The sequence below is a fragment of the Argentina silus genome (genome assembly GCF_951799395.1).
Source record: "Argentina silus genome assembly, chromosome: 2".
In the NCBI taxonomy this organism is placed as follows: Eukaryota; Metazoa; Chordata; class Actinopteri; order Argentiniformes; family Argentinidae; genus Argentina; species Argentina silus.
In genome coordinates, this window is record NC_139656.1 from 7357110 (window position 1) to 7379888 (window position 22779).

The 22779-nt window shown below is 42.3% G+C and overlaps 3 protein-coding genes across 3 annotated transcripts in view; 1 reads left to right on the forward strand and 2 right to left on the reverse strand.

Annotated features, from left to right (window-relative positions):
* katnal1 (katanin p60 subunit A-like 1) overlaps positions 1–5107 on the reverse strand; it is a 7879-nt gene extending 2772 nt beyond the window's left edge. Inside the window, exons 1-8 of the mRNA XM_083696334.1 lie at positions 5012–5107; positions 4136–4327; positions 3606–3766; positions 3037–3199; positions 2589–2716; positions 2096–2201; positions 889–1047; positions 517–643 (exon numbers count right to left, since the gene is read on the reverse strand). Of these exons, the coding sequence (XP_083552460.1) occupies positions 517–643; positions 889–1047; positions 2096–2201; positions 2589–2716; positions 3037–3199; positions 3606–3766; positions 4136–4297 (1006 nt within the window). The 5' untranslated portion in view covers positions 4298–4327; positions 5012–5107. The remainder of the gene's footprint in view (positions 1–516; positions 644–888; positions 1048–2095; positions 2202–2588; positions 2717–3036; positions 3200–3605; positions 3767–4135; positions 4328–5011) is intronic.
* A 2876-nt stretch (positions 5108–7983) lies between these two features.
* Positions 7984–12795, reverse strand: hmgb1a (high mobility group box 1a). Its single transcript, XM_083697355.1, has 5 exons — positions 12708–12795; positions 9780–9940; positions 9317–9462; positions 8888–9062; positions 7984–8726 (listed from the first exon to the last, which is right to left on the reverse strand). The coding sequence occupies exons 2-5, from the start codon at positions 9924–9926 to the stop codon at positions 8568–8570; spliced, it is 627 nt and encodes a 208-aa protein (XP_083553481.1). The 5' UTR covers positions 9927–9940; positions 12708–12795; the 3' UTR covers positions 7984–8567.
* Positions 12796–15063: 2268 nt separating this feature from the next.
* On the forward strand, positions 15064–22450 carry uspl1 (ubiquitin specific peptidase like 1). The gene is made up of 9 exons (XM_083665034.1): positions 15064–15193; positions 15714–15870; positions 16425–16547; positions 16843–17905; positions 18386–18496; positions 18763–18892; positions 19540–19665; positions 19864–20024; positions 20297–22450. The coding sequence occupies exons 2-9, from the start codon at positions 15745–15747 to the stop codon at positions 22021–22023; spliced, it is 3567 nt and encodes a 1188-aa protein (XP_083521160.1). The 5' UTR covers positions 15064–15193; positions 15714–15744; the 3' UTR covers positions 22024–22450.
* The last annotated feature ends 329 nt before the right edge of the window (positions 22451–22779 follow it).

Sequence of the window (22779 nt, forward strand, 5' to 3'; positions counted from 1 at the left end):
TTCTACGTGTTTTCAACATAGTCACCTATCTGGACAAAAAAACATGATTATTATCCATAATGAAAAGTGAATGAATAAACAACAAGCATAATACTAACAAATAGGCTCCTCAGAAATTCAGAATGATGAAGTTGATATTCGGCACATAGCCTATCTATATTTGTTTGAATCTCATTATTCCTGCACATCGGGTACATCCCTAGTAAACACACCATTTTCAATGTGCAGTGTGGATGAAATACATTTGTTAAAGTCTACTACTATTCCAGATCTGAAAACTATTCAGATTGCCGACCCCTGGGCTAAACAGACGACAACTGCCAACAGATCGACGAACATTTCTGTCTGTAATAAAACTAGAGCCTTGTACAGATCTCTGTCGTCCATAATTAACAGATACAACAGACTAGTGTGGCAAGAGCCTTAGAGCGAATGCATCTTTTACCAGTATCCCAATATCAGCAGACCCAGAAAAATAGTACTCCCAAAACCCCAACCCCCCTGCAGGCATCTCACCGTCCATCTGAACCAGCAGTTCTGATTTGACCCTGCGACTGGCCTCGTGTTCATCTGACGTTCCTCGTCTGCCACAGACAGAGTCGATTTCGTCTATGAAGATGGTCGTCGGAGCATAAAACCGTGCCTGGACAGAACATTAAAATGAGAATTCTCTTCTATTTCCAAATATAGTATCTTTATATTAATGATCAACTTAATGATCAATTAACTCCTTTTCACTGCAGCAGGGCAACAAATCACCCTCAGCATCCTCCTAAGTTGGTAGAAGATATTACTATTTACAGCACATGGACAGGCACACACACACACACACACACACACACACACACACACACACACACACACAGACACACACACACACACACTCACCATCTCGAACAGCAGGCGGACAAGTTTTTCTGACTCGCCCCTGTATTTGGAGGTGAGGGTGGAGGAGGAGACATTGAAGAAAGTGGTGCCACACTCAGTGGCCACAGCTTTGGCCAACATGGTCTTCCCTGTCCCTGGTGGCCCAACCATTAACACACCCTGGGAGAGTGGGAGGCATGATGGTGTTACACATACACAGACACACAGACACACAGACACACACAGAACCATCAATACAGCCTAGGAGGAGAGGCAGAGTGAGTCACAACAATATCACACACACACACACACACACACTCACTCACACGTCATCAAAACACACCCGCCATCTATCATACACATAGTCACAACGAAATGACACACATGCACAACATAGTGATACACATAAGGATTGCCTTGCCAATGTTCCATAGCCATCTGGTAGCGCCATGTGGCCACCAAGTTCAATGAGTGTGTGTTTATGATATGAGCCTTTCCTATGCTTTTCCATTTGGACAAGGAATATCTTCTTACAGGAGAGATAAGGCCTTTCCTAAATAAGTGAGGGTGTTATAAGAGGACACTCTGGCAATGTATTGGATTAGGTAGACTGAGACAGGGACAGTGTCCTAGTAGTCTAGATAGCTAAGCCCCCCTGTCCCCCTTCTATCATGATCTAGTAGGAAATACCAGGTCAGATGAGACCAGCATGGAGGAAATACATGTGCCCTTCAATTGTGATGAAGTCAAGACTTTAAGGAAAGGAAGCTATTTAAGCTATTTGTTGAGAAAAGGCCATCGTCAGCTACACACAGTCTGTCCTTTACAATAATGCCACCCACTGGACTAAGAGGTGTATGACAGCTTAAGTGAAAAGACTGAATAGAACGAAGGAGCCTCTGGATATGTTGTTTCTTAAAAAAAAAAACACTGTGCTAACATCTGTCCACTGTTTGTGTTCATTCTTGGTTTGGTACATAAGCAAACATATATTGTGTTCTTGCGACTCAGAAAGCTTTCATCCTCACATGATTGGGCCTGAGGGAATCAACCCCCATGTGATTGGTTCAGAGGAGGATAGACAGCGAGAAGAAACACCTGATTGGCCATTCAGAGTGAGTCATGATGTCATTGTGAGGCTGGGAGTAGCATGACTGAACAGGGTCTTTAATTATAGATGCTGATGATGCGCACACTCTCCCCGACTCTCTGTCTCTCTCTCTGTTACCTTCCATGGGCGGCGGATGCCCTTGAAGAAATCAGGCATCCACATGGGCAACACCACAGCCTCCCTCAGCAGCTTCTTAGCATCCTCCAGATCAGCAATGTCATCCCTGCAATACACACACACACACACACACACACACACACACACACACACACACACACACACACGCAGATCAGCAATACCATCCCTGCAAGAGCAGCAATACATGTATACACAGCTTCACAGTCAGCAATGAGTAACACCTGCATGGGCAGCAGTGTGTGTGTGTGTGTGTGTGTGTGTGTGTGTGTGTGTGTGTGTGTGTGTGTGTGTGTGTGTGTATGTGTGTATGTATGTGTGTGTGTGTGTGTGTGTGTATATATGTGTGTGTGTGTGTGTGTGTGTGTGTGTGTGTATATATGTGTGTGTGTGTGTGTATATATGTGTGTGTGTGTGTGTGTGTGTGTGTGTGTGTGTGTGTGTGTGTGTGTGTGTGTGTGTGTGTATACTGTACCAGTGTATGTTGGGGTTGCGGGATACGATGTCTCTCTCCAGTGCATCCACCAGATCACTGTCGTATCCCGAGCCGTCAAACCTCTTCAGCTCGCCCTCACCTGCCCCCTCTCCTGCCGCCTTCTTACCCTGGGAGATGGAGACACCCACACACACACACAGTTACACTTCCCTATATCATTGACTGTATGATTGGTTGATTGATTGACCAAATGACTGGATTGTACACATTTCCTTCTGTTCTGACTGACTAGAGTTAAAGGACCACTATGGAAATAAGCCTTCAGGGATTTTATCATAGATGGTTTGAAATGTATGTCTTCCACTGGAGCAGCTTAATATGTATTTTCAATTGTTAAATAAATTCAATAAAATCAGACTGCCTGATTCATTCATTTACTCACTCTCATTCAGTGACTGATTTGGGGTCTCTGTCTATATTCACTGACCTTGTCGTCTCTGGCCTTGGTGCCACGGTTGTCTCGAGGGGCGGGACGGTCTGTTTTGGGGTTGGTCTGCCCACGTCCCCCCGCACCCCTGTGCTGCAGACCAGGGGAATCCTTCCTCTGGGGCTTCATACCACTGTTAGGACGCTTCACAGGGGCAGGGGCCCTACACACAGACACACACAGACAGACACATACACATTCTGCTAAGCACATCTGCACACAAAAGGAAATAGCTTGAGTCAGTGGTATTCATTTGGTTAAGGGAAGTTTTTTTCCTTGCCCTTTATCAGTGAATACAATGCACTCTGAACCTGCTCCACTGGTTAAGTACTTTGAAGTTCTGATATAATCACTTGAGCACACACAACCCCAACATACAAAGCTACAATCTGTTACTGGAGCTACAGTATTACGTTATATGCTGTCTGTCTCCCCAAGCTATTCAGCTGAGCCACTCACCTGTGTAGCTGTCCTGTTGCTTACCTTTGCTGTGCTGTGTCAGTGGGGCACTACAACTTTGGGGACAGTTATTAAGTTTGGGGACATTGAAGAAGTTGAAAACTGCGGACCTGTGCTCAGCGGGGGTAGGTGGAGGCCAGACTGCAGGGTCCCGGGGCCCCTCCTCGGGTTGAGGGGCAGGGAAGTCCACAGGCTTGTCCACCTTAAAGCTCTCTAAGGTTCCCACAATGCCTTTCACCTGCTCATACTCCTCCATCAGCTCCTGCCTCACCTGGACAGTCACAGCGAGAGGGAGGGTCGAAGCATACACCACAAGGGAGGTTTCATGAATAATTTATCTTAGAATGTTCTTCTGTAAAAACATATATATATGTGTGTGTGTATGTATGTATGTATATATATATATATATATATATATATATATTCTGGCTTGAATTGCTTTTTATTTCTTTGTATTTAACCTTTATTTAAGCAGATAAGTAAAGCGCTTGTCAGGGTATAAGTGTGACATCAAAGCAAGCAGATGATAAAACCTCCTGAACTTTGAACTGGTATCAAAAGTGGTTTCTGTTCAGGAGTGTCACACAGAGAGACATATCGCTGTAGAAAACAGACTGTGACATTAACATAAGTGTCTCACCTGTTGCCATTTGACTTTGAGGGCTGGGTCTCTGAGGGACTGGCAGTGTTTGTAGATCTGTAGGATCACTCCTTGGTAGTACACCATGGACGAATCATAGTTACCCAGTAAGGCATACTCACGGCCCTTCTTTGCATTGTCACAGATCTCTGACAAATTCATGTTGTGAGAGGATATCTGGCAGGGAAAAACCTTATAGAATAGAATTATTTTATTGCAAATCACCAATGGTTGATAAGAAAATATTATTGTGCTAAATAAGTAACAGACAGGCCAGCCAGCCTGGGCTACTTCACTTGAGCAATGAAAGCGTCTCCCTCTTATTCAATTAAGATTGGTATATTGCTCTTTCAAGTGAGATTGAGATTATATGAAATCAATTCACTGTACTGACAACAAAGAATACTGACAGTGGCATAACTATCTGCAGCAGTTAGATGGTCATAGTGCTAACACATCAATTTCAAATAATGTGTCAAAAATTGATAATGCACTAATAGAATTCATGCGATTACTGTAGCTACATATAGCTATATTCTTCAATATTTAAAACTATTCTGCATGCACACAAATTATCTATCAAATGTATCAATTAATTAAATAAAGCTGGTTCTATCACCGCATGTCAGTAATTGGGGTTTGTAGTTTATCACGGAGATCTTTGCGTTTGATTCTTCTGACAAGGTGATAAAATAAAACAACATTTCCCATCATGCTCTAGTCAGTTTACGCCCAGATAGGCCACAGACAACAAAACGAATAGCATGGCAACAAAATGTCTTTATATGTATTAAACGTGCACGCTGCACAACCAAACCACCGAAAGCTAAACAAATAGTATTTCCGATCATCTTCATGTAAATAATATAATTTTACCTCAGTGAGAAGCACTTATTTCTGTTGTTTGGTGCAGAAGTCCGTTACACAGTGTTGTTACCATGGCCGCAGAGAGACGCCGTGTGGAGAATGCTGATGACGAACGGGGGGAGACAGGAAGAGGAGGCGGGGCCGCCGCAGCGAGTGAATGGCAGCTGTCAACAAGACAGACTCTCAAACATTTTTTGGCCTGGGGTGTATCCCCATATATCATCAATGGGTGTATCGGCCTAGACAAACTTATGAAGATGCGGCTGCCCCAATTATTTCTAAAACTGGAGAAAAATGGAGAGGGATCTTAAACAAAGACATTTGTCCTTTCAGAGAGGTCACAGGCTGCAAAGTGCTTAATGTCTTAATCCAGACATCGAAAACCGAAACAGACTAAAGTATTGGTAACCCATTTTTACTCCACCTGCCAAGTGCTCACCAAAAATACGGTCCATGGATATGAGGTTACTACACTGAAGAATAGAGTGACTTTTCAGTTTGTAACTCACTCAGTTGCTTGTTTGTTCTTTAGCTATGTTGCTGGAATTCATCCCAACTTAAAAGCTTACCAATTAATAACCTTCAGTTCACTATAGACAGGTTGTAGTGGAGAGCAAAACAACATAACTTTGAAATCCAAAACATATTTAATAGTGTGACACTACTCTGAGACATTTCCGTTTAGTTCTGTGTTTGTAACTGTTTCCAGAGACTGCCTGGTCCCATTCAATAGGCAATGGAGTTTTATACTGCCCTTGTGCAATGTGCCAGCGTCTACCCACAAGTGACTGTGCTAACCCACAGAGGGAGGAAAGAGCATGCCTGCTCATTCTCGGAACTCAAGATTTAAAGTTAGACTTTCTGAGCAATGCTTTATGTTGTAAAACTACACTGAAGTGCTCACAGATCAGACCTCTGACAAGCTCAAATTTAAAATGCAACATATGTGAGAAACAAAAAAGGTTTTCCCATATGTTTTCAACAATACGTTTGCAGTTCTACATTATCACCACTGGATGTCAATCAAAGACCAGTTTGTGCGAGTGAACAACAGTGGCTGGAATTAGTGAGGCCCACTGTGGCGCTGTGTGCCTGGTCTCTTTCAGGCCTTTTCTGCACACGCGCCCCGCTGGACCCACTCACCCAGCGACCAAGAGCTGCTGAACAGGAGCTGGACCATCAACACTACTCGTGTAACACTATGATACCAAATGTTAATGTATTTACTAGAGTTGCCAAATAGCATTTCCAAACCAGGAAATCACAGCAGTGGGTGTGTATTGTAAACAAACTGCAATCCTCCATCCATTGTTATGATGTTATGATGATTAGTGGGTTGAAAATTGTGCAGTCATCCTCTATTTTGAGTGTCTTTCAAATAGTATTTTGTTCGCTTGTGTGTTGCATCAAGTCCAAATTGACAAGATGGAAGTTTTAAATTGTCAGTTGTCCTGGCAGAAATATCAATCATTTATACATCATGTCCTTTAGAAAGAATCAGTGATTATTAAATAACTAAGTTATTTATTATATTATACAGAACTGTATCACATGGCATCTCCAAAGTGCTCGATCAATGCCCCTATTTGATACCAGGGCTCATTCAGTTGTCCAACACTACTGCAGATAGAAATGTTCCGGGCAGGACATTATGCACAGTGTGCAGACATGGCCCCATATTCTGCATGATCGAGAATCATGTTCATGTTCTTATCTGAACATTCAATAATGTTGTATCCCCTATGAAAAAGCCCCAGGGCAGCTATATCAAGTGTTGTTTTGTAGGCCTCAGTGATTTGTGGCAGTCTGTATTACGGTAGCAGTAGTATGCCATATTCTTGTGTCACTGGATTTTTCAAAGCACATAATCCTTCTTATATAAATGGTCTCTTTTTTCATCCTGGATGGGACTCAGTGAGAGAGGCAGCTGTATCTAAATAAAACAGGAAGAGGAGTCAGTGATGCATGGTGTTGGCGCGTGTGGCGCAGAGCTAAAGCACAGGCACTACAAGCTAGCTAGCTACTATACTGTTACAAAGGCAGAGAGAGAAGCTACACACGCGCACACAGTCATGATGATGTGTGACTGACTTCCTTATAAGAGGACAGCTTGTCCATGCACGAACAGACACTGTCAGTCCATCATTCATAAGCCCAAATGATCACACCTCTACAGTCTACACCACAGTGACAGGCCCCAACACCATGAGGGAGGATAGAAGATCCCAGGAGGCCATTGTAGCCTGCTTAGGGCACAATTTCCAAACAATTAGTCACCAATAATTGCCTGTAACACTCCACACTGTTTATTCCCAGTATGTCACCTTCACCCATAATGTATAACTGCATCTCAAGTGATTGATTGACAGTACATACCAATCACATGGGTCATGTGATGACATCTATGCACTGATAATGAGCATTGAAATGCTCTACACTACACTAACCTTGAAGAAGACAGGTTAAGTGGTTTAGTGTCTACAGACCTCCTTAGAAGACACATACATTCCAACCACTACTCACACTACTCACACTACTATACATTGTCACTGCTAACCAAATACCATGAAATAAGTCAGCGGGAGGTGTGATGCACCTATCTTGTCCAAACTAACTCCTGCTGCCCACCTGTCTTGTCTACAAGGATTAGACTACCACTAGCTACCTTTAATGTTCTCGATGAACTTGATCTTTCCTGTCGTCTGCTCTGGTTATAGTATCTACTAAACTCTTGTCAAACTTGTTGTACACTCATACTATTACATACTATAATTGCTAACTTATGTTATTATTACTTCATTGTTGCAGTGCTGAGCTAGCTTGCCCAAAGCATTTTATTACACCGTCTACAGCTATATTCGTGTATGACAAATAAACTTTTATTTAATTAGTGTAATCGAAAGCTGAATAGAGCCCGCCTGTATAGTTGCACTTGGACATATTTTGGGGAAGGTGGTCTATCTACAATAAATAAACTGATCTATTACAAAAAAAGGTTTATTGACGTCAGAAGCAATTCAGAATTTCAACAAAAACAGATGCAAATCTTTCTTATTTTGCAATTACAGTGGTATTTAAAGTACAGTAAAATAACTTTATTATACGGCAATTTGATAATACGTCATTTAAAATAAAAAGAAACAAATACATCAAAGGAAAAATAACATGACCCCACGCAAGACTAGGTTGTGTGCTGTGCACCTCTAGCTAGGGTAAGTAAGCCCAACGGTTCCAAGCCATTTATTTTTTATTTATTTTTTTACAACCCCTTTAAACTGTACCAGGCAGGGATAGTGGTCTAAGAACTACCACTGGGAGAAATAAGAGACTGGGAAGAAAGATAAAGACAAACACAGAAGACACTTTTGTAGTGTTAACTATACAAAAAGGAGAAAAAAACTGTACAGCTTAAAAACAATTCTTATACACAAGCCTTATTTTTTTTGGTAGGTTTTGTGTTTTTTTTTCTTTTAGTCATTAACTTTTTTTTTGTTTTCAGTAAGTGAAGTGTGTACAGGGGGGTTTGATGCTTTATAAACAAATTAAGCTTTACATGTAACAGAATCTACTCGTCATCATCCTCATCATCATCCTCATCATCATCCTCATCTTCGTCGTCATCATCATCATCCTCGTCTTCCTTCTTCTTCTCCACCACCTTGGCGGGGGCTTTCGCGGGCATTCCTACAGCCACCTTGCCCTTGGCACGGTACGCTGCAATGTCCTGTGATGGGGGAGGAAAAGGAGGGATTCAGAATACTTGGTGTTAAAGAGCAAAACACTAACCAAATCAATGGTGGAGTACCAGCTGTTGCTCTGAGTTTAATGCACTGAAGAAAACTTGTTTCCATGCTGAGGATTTTATTAAAGGACTGCATTGTTTACCTTCTCGTACTTCTCCTTCAGCTTGGCAGCCTTCTTCTCGTAGGGCTGCTTGTCCTCGGCACAGGTGCCGTTCCACATTTCGCCCAGTTTCTTCGCCACGTCACCGATGGTCAGGCCAGGAGTCTCACCTTTGACCTTGCCGCGGAAGTCCGCGCAGAAGATGAAGAAGGCCGAACTGGACCAGAAGGGGGTGGAAAGAAGTTAGTATCATGTGTTGGTAGTTTGTGTTTTAAATCCAGTTGAAAAACACACGCACACACCTAGACTATGTTTTGCCTATTGGATCCCAAATAACTGTTTTCCTATATTTTATTCTTTAAAATGTTTGGCAACTCTACCCCTTAAACCACCTGTTGCTTTACAGATACTTACAGTTAAATACTTGAGTAAGAGTTTCTGGGTGATTACTTCTCGACAGCCAGTACTCACGGTGGTCTCTTGGGGGCATTGGGGTCCTTAAACCTCTTCTTCTTCTCCCCTTTGGGTGGGATGTAGTTCTTCATCTCCCTCTCATAGCGCACCTTGTCCAACTTGGCCAGGTCCTCAAACTTGCCCTTTTCTTTGGCCGACATGGTCTGAAAGAATACAGAAACACAATATGTCTATAAGTGCATAGAGACTAAAATATAGAAGATACTGTATTTGCAGTAAAGAATCATTACCCATGCATCACCAAGGTAGGTGCTACAGAGTGGTGCCAGACGGGGCGTGCTCGTCACTTCACAATATGATTTGATATGCATTATATATTTGACATGATATATGATATGCAAAATCATTATCATAATGTAATTGAAATTACAAATAGAGTACTATTGGAGAATTGTGTGTGTGTGGTGTGAGAGGGGGGGTTTAATGATTAAAACTCCCAAGTCTTATTCCTCATTCCTACCTTCCACCGCTCAGAGCATTTCTTGGAGAATTCAGAGAAGTTGACAGAAGCCTCTGGGTGTTTCTTCTTGTGTTCCTCCCGGCAGGTCTGGACGAAGTAGGCATAGGAGGACATCTTCCCCCTCGGCTTTGTTGGATCTTTCCCCATCTTGGAATCGATATCTAAACATTAGAAATTAAAACATCAGTCAAAGTACAATACCATAATATTTGGATTATCTGACCAACAAATGTGCCACATTTTAGCAGTATCACATAAACACTTTACTGCAAAATCCATAAGTGATTTGTAGAATAATAGTATGGTTGACTTGGTCATTCTCTCCCATCTCAGCCACTGAACTATGCAGCTCGTTCATAGTTGCTGTTGGCCTCATTCGGACTTTAAAGGTCAGTATCTTTTTGTCTCGTGTGAAAAACCTTTCACTTCTTTATGATTGACTTGACTGTGCTCAAGGGGATATTAAAAGTTTTTAAAATCTTTTTCTACCTGTCCCGTAATAACTCCTTAAATGGATAGTTCATCCAAATTACAATTTAAAAAAAATAATTGTAATTTGTGTGAACTATCCCTTTAATGCTGTTTTATGCTTTTTAATGTGTCATCCGCTTGACAAAGATGAAGTGTCGCTGCCACATAAACAAGTTCAGGAGGTGCGAGACGCCCCTCGGCGACACTCAAGTGTTGACTAGATGTCACCTCTGTCGATCAACAAAGCATAAATTAACCTTTAGTCTTCATGGTTGATTATTTGCTAGAAATTCACTACCTGAATTAATGTACCGTAGACTGATTTGAATTTAATTTTGAAAACACTCTTGTTGCTCGAAGATGGATGCATTTGAACTTGTGGTCAAGGCAATTTGTTGCATCTTCTGACCCTAAAATTTGTTTTACCATGGGATGAATACATATGCAATCAGAGCATCTACTTGTTTATGGGATTCATTATTAATGTACTATAAGATTGTTATCCCTCCTCTCACTGAACCGTTTCCTTCCCTCCTCCTTCGGTTATTGGCACCAGAACATTAAACGTAACTCTCTGCGAATAAACACGTCCGGTTCTGGAGTGTCTGTTAGAAAATAAGCTCTAAAAAACACCCCCTGTGTAACATTTATCGACAAATCTGGACTGTGCCCTTTACCGAAACGCAGCTGTTTCTGGTCAAATCTAAATAATTCTCTTCACATTTTACGCAAAAACCGTAGTCAAGTAGGCCTGTTACATTACATGTATAAATGAGGAATTCTTTCACGCGATCAATGTGGTTTTACTGAAGGAAAGTTCCCATTCTTGAAAAGAATCCTCCTTCAAAGTTTGTGGAGTTCACGTACAGAACATGGACCACTATGTTAAAAGACTTCAATTTTGCACAATCCGAAAAACTCAAAATGGAATTAAATGATACCTGCTGTACCCACTAAACGCTTCTGCCGTTAGTGTGTATATATCTTTACAAAAACTTGTCATTTACTCTAAAATATACATTTCTCAGAAAATGAATAAAAACACGGAAAATGTTTACGAATGACCCTCAAAACTCAAAATATTATCAATACAATGTTTCCCTTTTCACTCTGGATACAATTCCGTAACATTTGTGAAATTCGTGAAAACTGGGAAAAATCTATCATTGTCCATGTTATAATTCTGGTAGCTGTGTATCTCTATAGCTGTTTCTATGTGTAGACCGAACAAGCAATGGCGCATAGGCTCTTGTTGAGGAAAAGGAGGTCAACAACGACGGCAATATTTCTTCTTCCATTTTGTGAGAAAGCCTTCTTCATGAAAGAAAGTCCACCTCAAATGTCTCCACCCGCCTTCCAGTTCGCTTTTTTACTCGACAAATATGTTCACAAAGCCCGCGATCTTGACAAATTTTTCCCCCGGTAGATTCCTATTGCACTATCCGCCGTCTATAGCAATACACTGGGTCTGTACTATGTCTATGTGCGGGCTGCATTGAGTAAGTTGCCTATGAGCTCGGAATGGCCGCTTGTCTTCATCCACTAACACAGTGAATATGGCTCCTTCTCTTTGTGTGCACAGCACAGCCATTACACTGCATGCAATAGAGGACAGAGCGACCGCGATACCCACCTCTTTTCAATTTGCGATTTCAACCCTTTATTGTCGTCGGAAAAATGTGAAAATACCGTCGTTGCAACAAGGAAAGATAGGACCGTAATTTCCAATCGTTACATTTTACAGTTAGACACCGGTTTGATGAGAAAACCCGGTTTGAAAAAGTTGAACCGAACTGCGCTTCTATGGCTGCCTCAGCCAACTGCCTCAGCCTTGTTTCCTATGCGAGTACAGTCAGCCATTACAGTAAAGCGCAGATTCTGAGGTAATTTTTCCTGACTATTTTATGAGGTAATTTGGGGAAAATAACAATGACACTATAGACATTATAAGAGGATATTTATGTTTCTCCATTTCTTATATTTTCATATTTATTTTCCATGTTCCCACGGTTTTATGTTTATTTTCACGACAGGCATCCTAGCCTCGAAATTCACTGCAATGGCTATGGGTCAAGCTAGCTCACTCAATTCTAGCTACCCAGCAAACTGTCCGCTTGACATTTATAATTTTTAACCCGATTAATACTCAACATTTCCCCCTAACCATGCAACATAGACATGACATTAATATACAAAATAATTTGCATTTAAAGAAAATGTCATTCAAGATTATTTGAAGATTTTATATTGTTTTCCGTGTTTTCATAGACCAGCTAATACTCAATGCTTAGCTAGCTAATTGCTTGGGTTTTTTTACGTTTTATTTGGATGAAAAATCAGACCATTGTAGACAAGCTTGTATTCAAACGTGGTTATTATATTTCTACGGTACTCATGAAATGTCTTGTTATTTCTATCCTAAACTCCACTTTCAATTTGTCTGTGTGTGATACTTACCAAAGAGGCTGGCGCTGTATCTCAATGCACTGTCTGCAATGGCTGTATGTGGGAGCTGTAGCGATACGCAGTGTGTCTTCAGTCTTCGGTTCTGTAACATTACTCTCGATGGAGCTTGTACCCCATTGGCTACCGCCAAGTGTAGCGTTTATCTGATTGGACATAAGCTTTTCATTGTCCTAATATCAGACGAAGTGCCATTGGCTGTCTTTTGTGAAACGTCACTGTAGTTTTTACTGGCGCGGTAATACGAAAAATGTTTCTGTGCTGAGCTTCAGGCGCGCTGCTGCTAGATAGTGTAGTGTGTTTGCCATAGTATTGAATTCTCTGTGTTGAACACACGGTGTAGTAAATGAATGAGACAACTTGGAACGTTGTAGTGAGCAAGAGTGTGGTAAAGTGAATGAGATACGGTGAAGGTGAGTGGTTCTCCACACCATCAATCAACACCACCATTGTCTATTTGCCCTACTCAATGGTACCTTTTCAAATTATTACTCGTTTATATATTATAGGGATGATGACATTTCAGTAGGAAAAATGAAAGTGTTCGATGAACCTCCCGCTAGGATGATATATAAAGTATAGGGAATTTGAGATAATTAGACAATAATTAATGACCCAATCAATGATTATATCATACAGTACACAGCTATGTAGATGTATCAATTAGGCCTACTAGACTGTTCAGTCTACAAAACATTGAGTGTTGTTCAACATGAAACTGAGTTATGAGGTTAATAGTCAAATTAATAATTTTCAAATATAACAAGTAGGAATATTTCTAACAGGTTTTAACAATGCATGCTTGGCCCATTGGTCTAAACAATAATTTGTAGGCTTGTTCCATAGTCTCACCAATAGGTTTTAATCTCTTAATACAAAATGAAATCATGATGCAGACTGTACAATTATAAAAAGTAAGGCTATTTCTATTTTGTCTTCTCTAAGTCAAAATTACAAACCCATGTGCGCTCTCGCTGTCAAGCAGCCGGCATCCAACGGAGTTGCTCACTTTCTTTTTGAATGACTGTACCCTTACTTGACCCGTTAGTTTTGGCACTCAGTTCAAAGGAAAATAATCTTTAATGTACCGTAGGCTATAATCTATTACGCTAAATGGGATGTTTTAGTTTTCCAAAGATGCTGATTGTTTAGCAAGCACGACAGCGTGGAGGTAGAGCGCACTTACTGCGGACAAAAGCCAATACATGTTTGCAACCACATCAGATGATCTAACTTTGCCACTAAGAAAATGACGACAAACATGTCTGTCAAAACATATCCAAAAACATAACAGGCAAACCATCGAGGTCCTCTCACCGATTTCCCAGGTCTTTCTTGTAAAATAGATTTTTATCTCAGTGAGACTAACCTGGATAAATAACGGTTAGATTAATAAAGTTAACAATCATTAGATTAGATTAGATTAGATTAGATTCAACTTTATAAGCCAATCATAATCAGTTTTATACGCTCCTGTTTTTCTTTTTTTGCTATTAGACCTGAAATTAGAAATGAAAGTCTTTACTGGTCTTTTAGCTATGTTATCACTTCCACACTCCAACACAAACATAATGGCAAACTAGTTTCAGCTTTATACACAAGAGCAAATACACATCCCTCTTAGACCACTGATGTCAATTTCATCAGTCGTTTTTGTCAGTTTTGGGCAATTACACAAGGAGGGGTGGGGGGTGGGGGGGTTATTGTGTTTAGATTAATAGCAGGATGGGGGCGTGTACCCACATCCAACCACACCCTCGTTCCTCCCCAAAGCCCCCACTCACCCATTCTTTCTCAAATGAGAGACATAGTCAATTACATTGAATTAAATGCCAATAACACAAATGGTTGTATTTGCTATTGGGCCTACTGATTCGTAATTTCAATTCAGTCATATATTGAATATTTTAAATAGGCCTATCCAAACCATTGTGTGTAGCCTGTTTTTTATAGTGTGCTGAATATAATGATGTGTTTTACCACCACATTTGAATAATGCATTTTATGTAAAAAAAAATAATAATAATAATAAAAAGATTTTATCGATTAATGCAAACATGCAAAGTCCTTAGCAAACTCATTTGTCAAAATCTACATTACTGCCAGTTGATTGCATACATGTTCATTCCAGGCATTCCCACATTACCTGCGTGTCGCAGCTATCTGGTGTTCTTCTCGATTTCGATCAAAGTGTACCAGTCTAGAGTAGACCATTGGTACACAATAACGTGCAATGCACTCTTGTAGCCAAGTGGAGGCAGTAAGCCTACACAAGATCAATGCAGTGTTTCCCATTCGAGCGGAAGGTAAAGTTCGCTGTACAACCGGCGGCGGCAAGCGGAAATAGAACGTTTTGTTCACGAAAAACTCAACACATGGAGGAGGTACACAGCCGCCGGCCGGAGTTGATAAATGAAATGACTTCTGATAGATTTCTGCGGTTATTAATAAGCTCTTCACCAAGTACGCTCTTTACCGAGGTAAGTAGTTAATGGTTAAGTTAAACCGTTATCCCACAATTTGTGGACATAGTGTCGGATCTTGTTCCCGGCACCGTCTTGTCATTCATTGATTGACGAAAGCGTTAGATTTGGATAATGTTGTTGATATAGCCCAGTAAGTGCAACAGTGGTCATGTAGTGTATACTGCACATTCGATTTTGATTGATTAGGTTATGATTAGGTTATGATTGCTAATTTGTCCCCAGTAGTAGTTAATGAAGCTAGCCTAGCTAGCTACTTTACAGGACTGTCAGAGATACTGCCTGGCCGCAAGCGTCGCACGTGTCTGTAGACAGCTGCGTTGGTCGCAGATTTGCGTTCAGCAAGGTGCACTGAACGTTGCAGATAGAACTGCTGCAGACTTTATTCCCTACTCTGTATGACAGAGAGGCATGTATGTTCTACATGATATTTGAATTTGAACGTTTATCAACGTTGTGCTACGGCCCACTAATGTATTGTACGTTCTGTTGCTGTTCGTTCTGTTCCCCTCTTCAGCGCGTGCGGAGGTGAGCCTGTTTGCAGTGACATGGTAATGTTTTGCGAATGGCACCGGACAGCATTGCACACGAAGATCTTCAGTGATTTGCCAATGAGTGGCGAAGGCACTGGTTTGGGGGCTTCGGCCCCAGCGATGGCGGGGTATTTGGGAAAAGTCAGTTGAACTCAAGTATATTCCTCTCACTACTGTCCCCTGTGCAAAGCTATTTTGGGGTTACAGAAATACTGTTTGATACGCAGTATCTTGTTAAATCCTATACAAATTCAACCAGAGGAACAAAAACGGAAATCTTTGGTATCTAAAGGCGAAAGTTTTTTTGTGGTGTTAAGATGCTGATGAGGTTGCTGATACAATGCACAACTTACCTCAAATTAAACATTTCCATACGAATATGTTAATCAAGTAATGTCCAATAAATCCCTGCTCAACAATTAATGTAATGTAAAGAAATTGTTTAATGTGAAGCTGTGTACTGTCCATGTTGTGCATGATCAGCTCTTCATCTTGTTTCACAACTGCACATCAGAGCTCACTAATACTCTGATACTCCACTATACTCTTTTGATACTCTGAAGAACTGAGTGATACTCAATTATACTCAAATTATCCTGTGTCTCTCAGTGGTCTCTTAGGTGACCCGGTTACCCTCCACTCTGTCGCTCTTAGATTTATAACCTTGCCTTGCCTTGAATCATTTCTACCCCCAGGTTCAACAGAGGGCAGCATCATTTGAAAACTGCCCCTGGTGTGCAGCCAAGGGCCTTACCTGTGCCCTGCAAACCTATCGCATCAACTTCCATGAGTCCATTACCCTCTGCACAAGCCCACAGGTCAGTAACATCTACTGCAGTCACAATTCACACACAGAGAGTAAACACAACTTCAACACAAAAACAGACATTTACTTTGATAAACTACCAGGTGGTTCCACAGGCTAGGGCAGGGTTCAAATTATGTATTGGTTCTTGGGGAATGTCTTAAAGATAGTGGGCTAGACCAGTATTGACACTCCAGAGTTCTAAAAGCAAATGAGTAATGCAAGTCTCCGTTACTCAGATATTAGTGTGTTGATGGTGTGGGGGATGTTCCATACTAACTGTCCTTCTCCCTCCTCTCCTCTCACAGTGCCTGTTCCCCCTGGTCAGCCGGCCTTTGGAGGATGTCTTGGCCAGCCTTGTCCCCACTGACCCTCAAACAGGGGGCAAGAGGAAGAATCCCTGTGGGCTGGAGATGGAGGACTTGCTACTCTCGACTAAGCGCCTGCGATCTGAGGAGGCAGAAGAGACCATCAAGGCTGTTCCTCTCCCAGGGAAAGAGCTGTCTGCTCCGGAGCCTGATGCTCTTCCAGCCGAGGCTGTGGCTGCTACAGCGGAGGAACTGCCTGCGTCAGAGAAGGTGTTGCCTGCCTCAGCGGAGAGGTCGCATGCCCCGGAGGCTGCTCCTCTCCTAGAGGTCGCTCCTCTTCCAGTGGTTGCCTCAGAGGAGAATCTGCCTGTCCCTGAGAAGGAGTTGCCTGATGTAGAGGCTGTTCCTCTCCCAGGGAAGAAGTTTTCTGCCCCAGACGAAGACTTGCCTGCCCCAGAGGCTGTTTCCCTCCCAGGGAAGGAAGTGCCTGTCATGGAGGAAGATTTGTATCCCATAGCGGAGGATGAGAATCCGCCTCCCATGACGTGGGATGAGGAAGATCTGCCTGCCATGGAAGAGAGTGAAGAGGTAGAGCAACCTCCAGAGTTACTGTGCAGGCCCTGCAGTGTGGACCTGAGTCAGTCTAGAGTGGAGGACGAACTGGAAGGAAGCACCGCAGAAGATGAAGCAGATTCCACTGATAAACAGGAAGTGACATCACTGGTAGAGCCCCTCGCAACAAACCAGAGGGATCGACGGAAACGCAAGAAAATCACAGACCAACAGGAGACAACATCAGAGGTCAAACAGGACCCCAAAACGGGTCTCCTAGACTCTGCGGTGATATCAATAGGAGAGCTCGTCCCTCTTCCGCCTCACCTGTTCTGGAGGAATGAAAATAACTTGTGCTGGCTCGACACTCTGCTGGTGTTCCTGGTGAAGTGTCGGACCCTAAGAGGGACCCGACCCAGGGATCAGCCCAAAGGGTCTCTCATCTGGGATCTGTGTGAGGGATACGACCACGCCTGTGCCCTGATCACACAGCACCAGCAGACTGGAAAAGGTGGGTGTTAGTTGTGTGAGTGTGTACACGAGTATTCATCCCCGGACTAAAAATAATACCAATACCGGTAGGTAGACCTAATTCCCATGTGCAACACAACCATATAACACAACAATATGTTTGCATTTGAGCTAATTTTGAAAGTGTCATAGATACTTATTGACATTTCAACTTTTCATTTTAAATTAAATAGTAAAAGAAATATATATATATATATATTTTTTTTTGACATTATAGGGTATTTTGTGTAGATCAGTGACAAAAAAATCAATAAATCTGTTTGAAAGTCAGGTTGTAACACAACAAAATGTGGAAAAAGTCCCAAGTCTGTGGAAACTGTGTTTCTGTATGAATTAGACACCATTGTTTTAGTACAGCAAAAATACATGTTTCGATTAATGTATTTATAAAAACACCACATGCAATTAATTTACGGTGATGAATGTTTGACTTCATGTGAACTTGTTTCTTTCTGCGCAGACGGTATAGTCAGGGTTCCCTCCGAGGTGTTGCAGAGGGTAATGACAGAGCTGCATGTCCATAGGATGGTAATCTTCAATCTGTTGCAGCCTAAACTGCAATGCAAACTGGGTAAGCATCACTTTCTCATAGATGTGGAATTGCAGTGTATTCTTATAGGCTAATAAATACACTTTAAATGGCATTGTGTTATGAAATGGACCTCACGTAACTGCAAATACCCAATGCACTTGCTCATCAATTTTGACAATTAGTGATCACCGTAAAAGTTAACACAATGAAATATAAAGGAATATTAAATTGGAATTCCATATTAATGCGCCCCTGATTTCACCTTTGACCTCAACCTGACCTCAGTGTTGTGTTGTATCCTTTAGGTCAAAATGAAACACCAGTGTTCGCCATGCCCCTGCTCCTTAAGGAGGACTCTTGGGCGGAGCCTCTCTTCGATCTGGCTTATGAGTGGGAGTTTGAGTGCACCAGATGTAAACACTCCACCAACTTCAAGTAACTGCTAATTTAGTACTCATTATATTCAAATAATATTCAATCTTTATGGAGTTGATTTGGCTACCAATTAATTACTAAAAGTGAAGTACATATGACTTATTACTTTTACTCACTTTTACAACAAAAAAATTGCCCACAAATGGGGAATTCCTTGGTTTTTATGACCTAAATCACAAGATTGACAAGATATGTGTGAAGAAAATGGTAGTCCTGATTTGTCTTCATTTGAATCCTATAATTGAAATTGACAGATGGTCCCTACATTTGATAACCTGGCCTGTAACGCCATTCCTCATCCTGAGGCATGCGGCTGTAGTAGAATAGGTGCTGAAAAGAAGAAGAAGAAGAAGAAGTATCCACTACATGTTCTGTAGCTGGAAGAACGCCTAGTCTTCTGCCTTCGGGGATCTGTTTAAAGAGAGGAGAGAAGTCAATTTAGAAAATTAATCATGAAAGTAAACAAATATTTACTCATGCAATTCCCCTAATTTTGGATGGTCTTCAAGAAATTTGGCTCTGCACACGCAGCCATCTCCCATACCTTGAAAACCTTTAGATTAGGAATGCCAATCCTCATCCTGGAGGAGCACTTTGTGAATAGGATATTGTATACAGCAAAAGACTAACTATGGTTTTCTTTCCAGGCGTAAAATGGCGCTCCCTACCTTCACCAAGGTTGTGTCTGATTGGCACCCGCTCAATGCAGTTCACAAAGCAAGATGTAGCAAGTGCTACAACAACAAGCAGACCAGGATGATGGTCCTGGAGAGGTGAGGGTTTAGCCTCTTGCTTTCCTTCCCAGGGTGAAACTCAGTACTCTGAGGTGGCTTCCCTTCCATGTCATGTCTCTCTTTCATCAATAGTCATCTGATCAACACTGATATTGATTCAAGTTCCAGTTGATATTCTACTGTTTTTGGTCACTTCAGTATACCGATGATAATATAAGCTTTGTTTATTTTCTCCAGGGTGTGTCCGGTGTTCGCATTGCACTTTGTGGACGGGCTGCCTGAAAATGATGTTAGCATCTACTCCTTCAGCTTCCAGGGGAAGTGTTACTCAGTCACCACTGTCATACAGTACGATCAACAACTTAAGCACTTTGTCACCTGGGTCCGCCAACCTGACGGTTAGTGTTTAGACTTGTTTTTAAACTGATGGCTAGGCATTTTTCCACAGGTCTGGGGCATGTTAACGTATGATTTTGTAGTGAGCATGGATTGTATGTTATGTGTTATGGGTTTTTTGTCTTTTAGAATATACTAATAATAGTGACTCAACAGAACATAAAACTGACCATTTTCATTTCAAACAATGTCTATTCTATAGTCTCTCTGGTACTTGTATTTCTGAGTGCAAAAACTGTTGTTTAAACATTTCTGTTTATCATACCCTTTTCAGGATCATGGCTCGAATTTGATGACCTGAAGCACCCAAACTGTTTGATACACAGTCAGCTGGCCATCCCTGCTAAAGACATCCATGTCGTCTTTTGGGAGATGGAAACAGATGGGGAGAATACGAAAACATGCTCTTCCTCTCAAAGCCTGTCAGAAAAATACTTAACTGATGAATCTGTCCAACGATCAGTCCAATCACACCTCCCTTTCCCCATCCCCTACGACGACACTGGCATTATAGAGGCGTTAACTGTGTCTGATGACACAGAAAATGACCTGGACTCAACTGTAACAGCCAGCGTTGACGCATCCATTGGCTCCACCACACTGCTTGAAACCTTCGAGGGCCTCTCCCACAATGACATTGTTACGCTCACTTTAGTGGAGGTCAAAGTTGACTCTATGGGGAGGTCCTTGGACAACAACACCCCAGCTCATGTAAATGGCCTTGTCCCTGAAATGGCCAGTGAGTTTGCCTCTGAAATGTCTACGTCCCCTGAATCTACCAATGAGTTGCCCCCTGATCCCACACTCAAACCTGCTCCTTCAAACCCCCCAAAGCCCAGGAGAGGCAGAAGCAGAGCCACAATAAAAGCCCCAGCCCCAGCCCCAGCCCCAGCCCCAGCCCCAGCCCCAGCCCCAGCCCCAGCCCCCCCAGTGTCCCCTAACCCTTCCAGGAAATCCCCAACCCACTATAACCGTTTGCTGGAAAAACCTGATCTCCCTCCTGCGCCTGATCCAAACACCCGCCGACACTCCACTCACTCCAACACCTCCACACCCACTCCCAACAGTAGGCCTCCCCCCTTCAACCACTCCACACCTAACTCACTGTGGCCACCACGACACCCTAGGTATGCCAATCCCAAAGCTGACCTCAGGAAAGACGATAACAAGGCACTACCAGTGAAAGCTGCCGAGATGTTCAGCGGATTCCATGCTAAGAGCACAAACAACCCTACTCAATCCAAGACCTCCCCTCCCACCCAGCTGCCCTCGCAAAGGATCGGCCAGGTACTCCATCAAAATACTGTCTCAAAGAAGCTACAGCCTGCTGCTTTTATCCCAAGGAACCCCCCTCTTAACACTACAGTGGTGTCTATGAAATCACCTCCACTTGGAGTTACGGAGCTCCCTAAAATCACCTCCTCCAAGAAACACAGCAGCCACTCCTCAAAGCTTCCGCCCGGACTCAGTGACACTGAAGCCCTCAGGTACAAGCTCTTAATGAAACTCAAAGCCAAGAAGAAGAAACTTGAGAAGCTGAACCAAATGTTGGGACACCAGGGGGGTGTGGGAGGGGAGTCCACCCCCAAACCAGACAGCACTGAACTGGGTTCCCCAAACACTGTTAGCTCCAGTACCTCAGTCTACGACAGCCCGGCTTACGACGAGTTCTTCGCCGACCTTCTGTCGCCTGCAACAACTGCCAGCAACTTATCACCAGACAGCACTGGCTTCCTGGAGATGCTGACCAATGGCCAAGAAGGCGGCGGAGACTGCGCTTATGGGGGTAATGCTATTGGTGGATCATCCCACATGAACTCACAACCAGTTGTGAACCCACAACCAGCCAGTCATGTTGAAGCAGTGTTGCAGCCGCCTACTATAGATGGCCCAATAATGACCACCAATGACAAGTTCCTGGATGAGTTTATCTCAGGGTCTACCATTCAGCAGACTGCGATGGAGACTGAAGCTCTTGGTGAACTCAACATGTACTTTTAGGCTCTGGATGGAGATCTAGGATAACCTTGCGCTCCTCAAATCCCAACTATTAACAAACGAATCCCAACTTCGATCTCCCTTTTTAGTCAGACGTTGCATATCCGGTGTTTGAATTGAATACTGACTCATGGACCACAGATGCATTATGTTAATTGGGTACCTGTGTTGGTGTCCAGCAGTAATTTGAAGCCTGTGTGTCATCGTTGGGTTAATCTAGGAAGCCGCCATGTATACTGAAATGTTATGGTTTTGTTTGCCTTTTTTATGTCTGAATTACTTGAAAGCTTGAAATCTAGGATAAAGCTATGTTTGTTATCATGTTTGTTTGAACTCTTGAATGTATTTTTGTAATACAAAGTGTGTGACATAAGGGTTCTACAACAAAATCAGATTTGTGTAGTTGTAATAAAAGATAATGCTTTGTTTACCTTGATGTCATACGTTCTTCTTTTTCACTCCACTCTTCAAGGATTTCATTCTACAGACGGGGCATAGATTTGATAAGGTCTGGAGGATGCGTTGAATTAGCTTGTCACTGTAATCTGCTGTAGCTAAATATATACAACAAAAGTACATGTTTACAAATCTTAACCAATTTTAGCAGTAGGGAAGTTGGGCAGGTAAAGCAAATGGCCACCTATTACATTAGCTACAGACTGCAGGCACAAGATTGAATATGGTTGCACCCTGCACAGAATCTTCAGTGTATATTGACCATGTTTAGAAAGCAACTCAAGCTTTTGTCTTTAAACCTTT

What these genes read in the sequence shown, in the direction of transcription:
- hmgb1a (XM_083697355.1), bottom strand. Translation starts at nt 9,926, where the DNA reads ATGGGGAAAGATCCAACAAAGCCGAGGGGGAAGATGTCCTCCTATGCC. An exon ending in AATGCCCCCAAGAGACCACC is followed by an intron (nt 9,063 to 9,316) that starts GTGAGTACTGGC and finishes CTTCTGGTCCAG; the next exon opens with TTCGGCCTTCTTCATCTTCT. An exon ending in TGAAGGAGAAGTACGAGAAG is followed by an intron (nt 8,727 to 8,887) that starts GTAAACAATGCA and finishes CCCCCATCACAG; the next exon opens with GACATTGCAGCGTACCGTGC.
- uspl1 (XM_083665034.1), top strand. Translation starts at nt 15,745, where the DNA reads ATGGTAATGTTTTGCGAATGGCACCGGACAGCATTGCACACGAAGATC. An exon ending in CCCTCTGCACAAGCCCACAG is followed by an intron (nt 16,548 to 16,842) that starts GTCAGTAACATC and finishes CTCCTCTCACAG; the next exon opens with TGCCTGTTCCCCCTGGTCAG. An exon ending in TAAACTGCAATGCAAACTGG is followed by an intron (nt 18,497 to 18,762) that starts GTAAGCATCACT and finishes TGTATCCTTTAG; the next exon opens with GTCAAAATGAAACACCAGTG.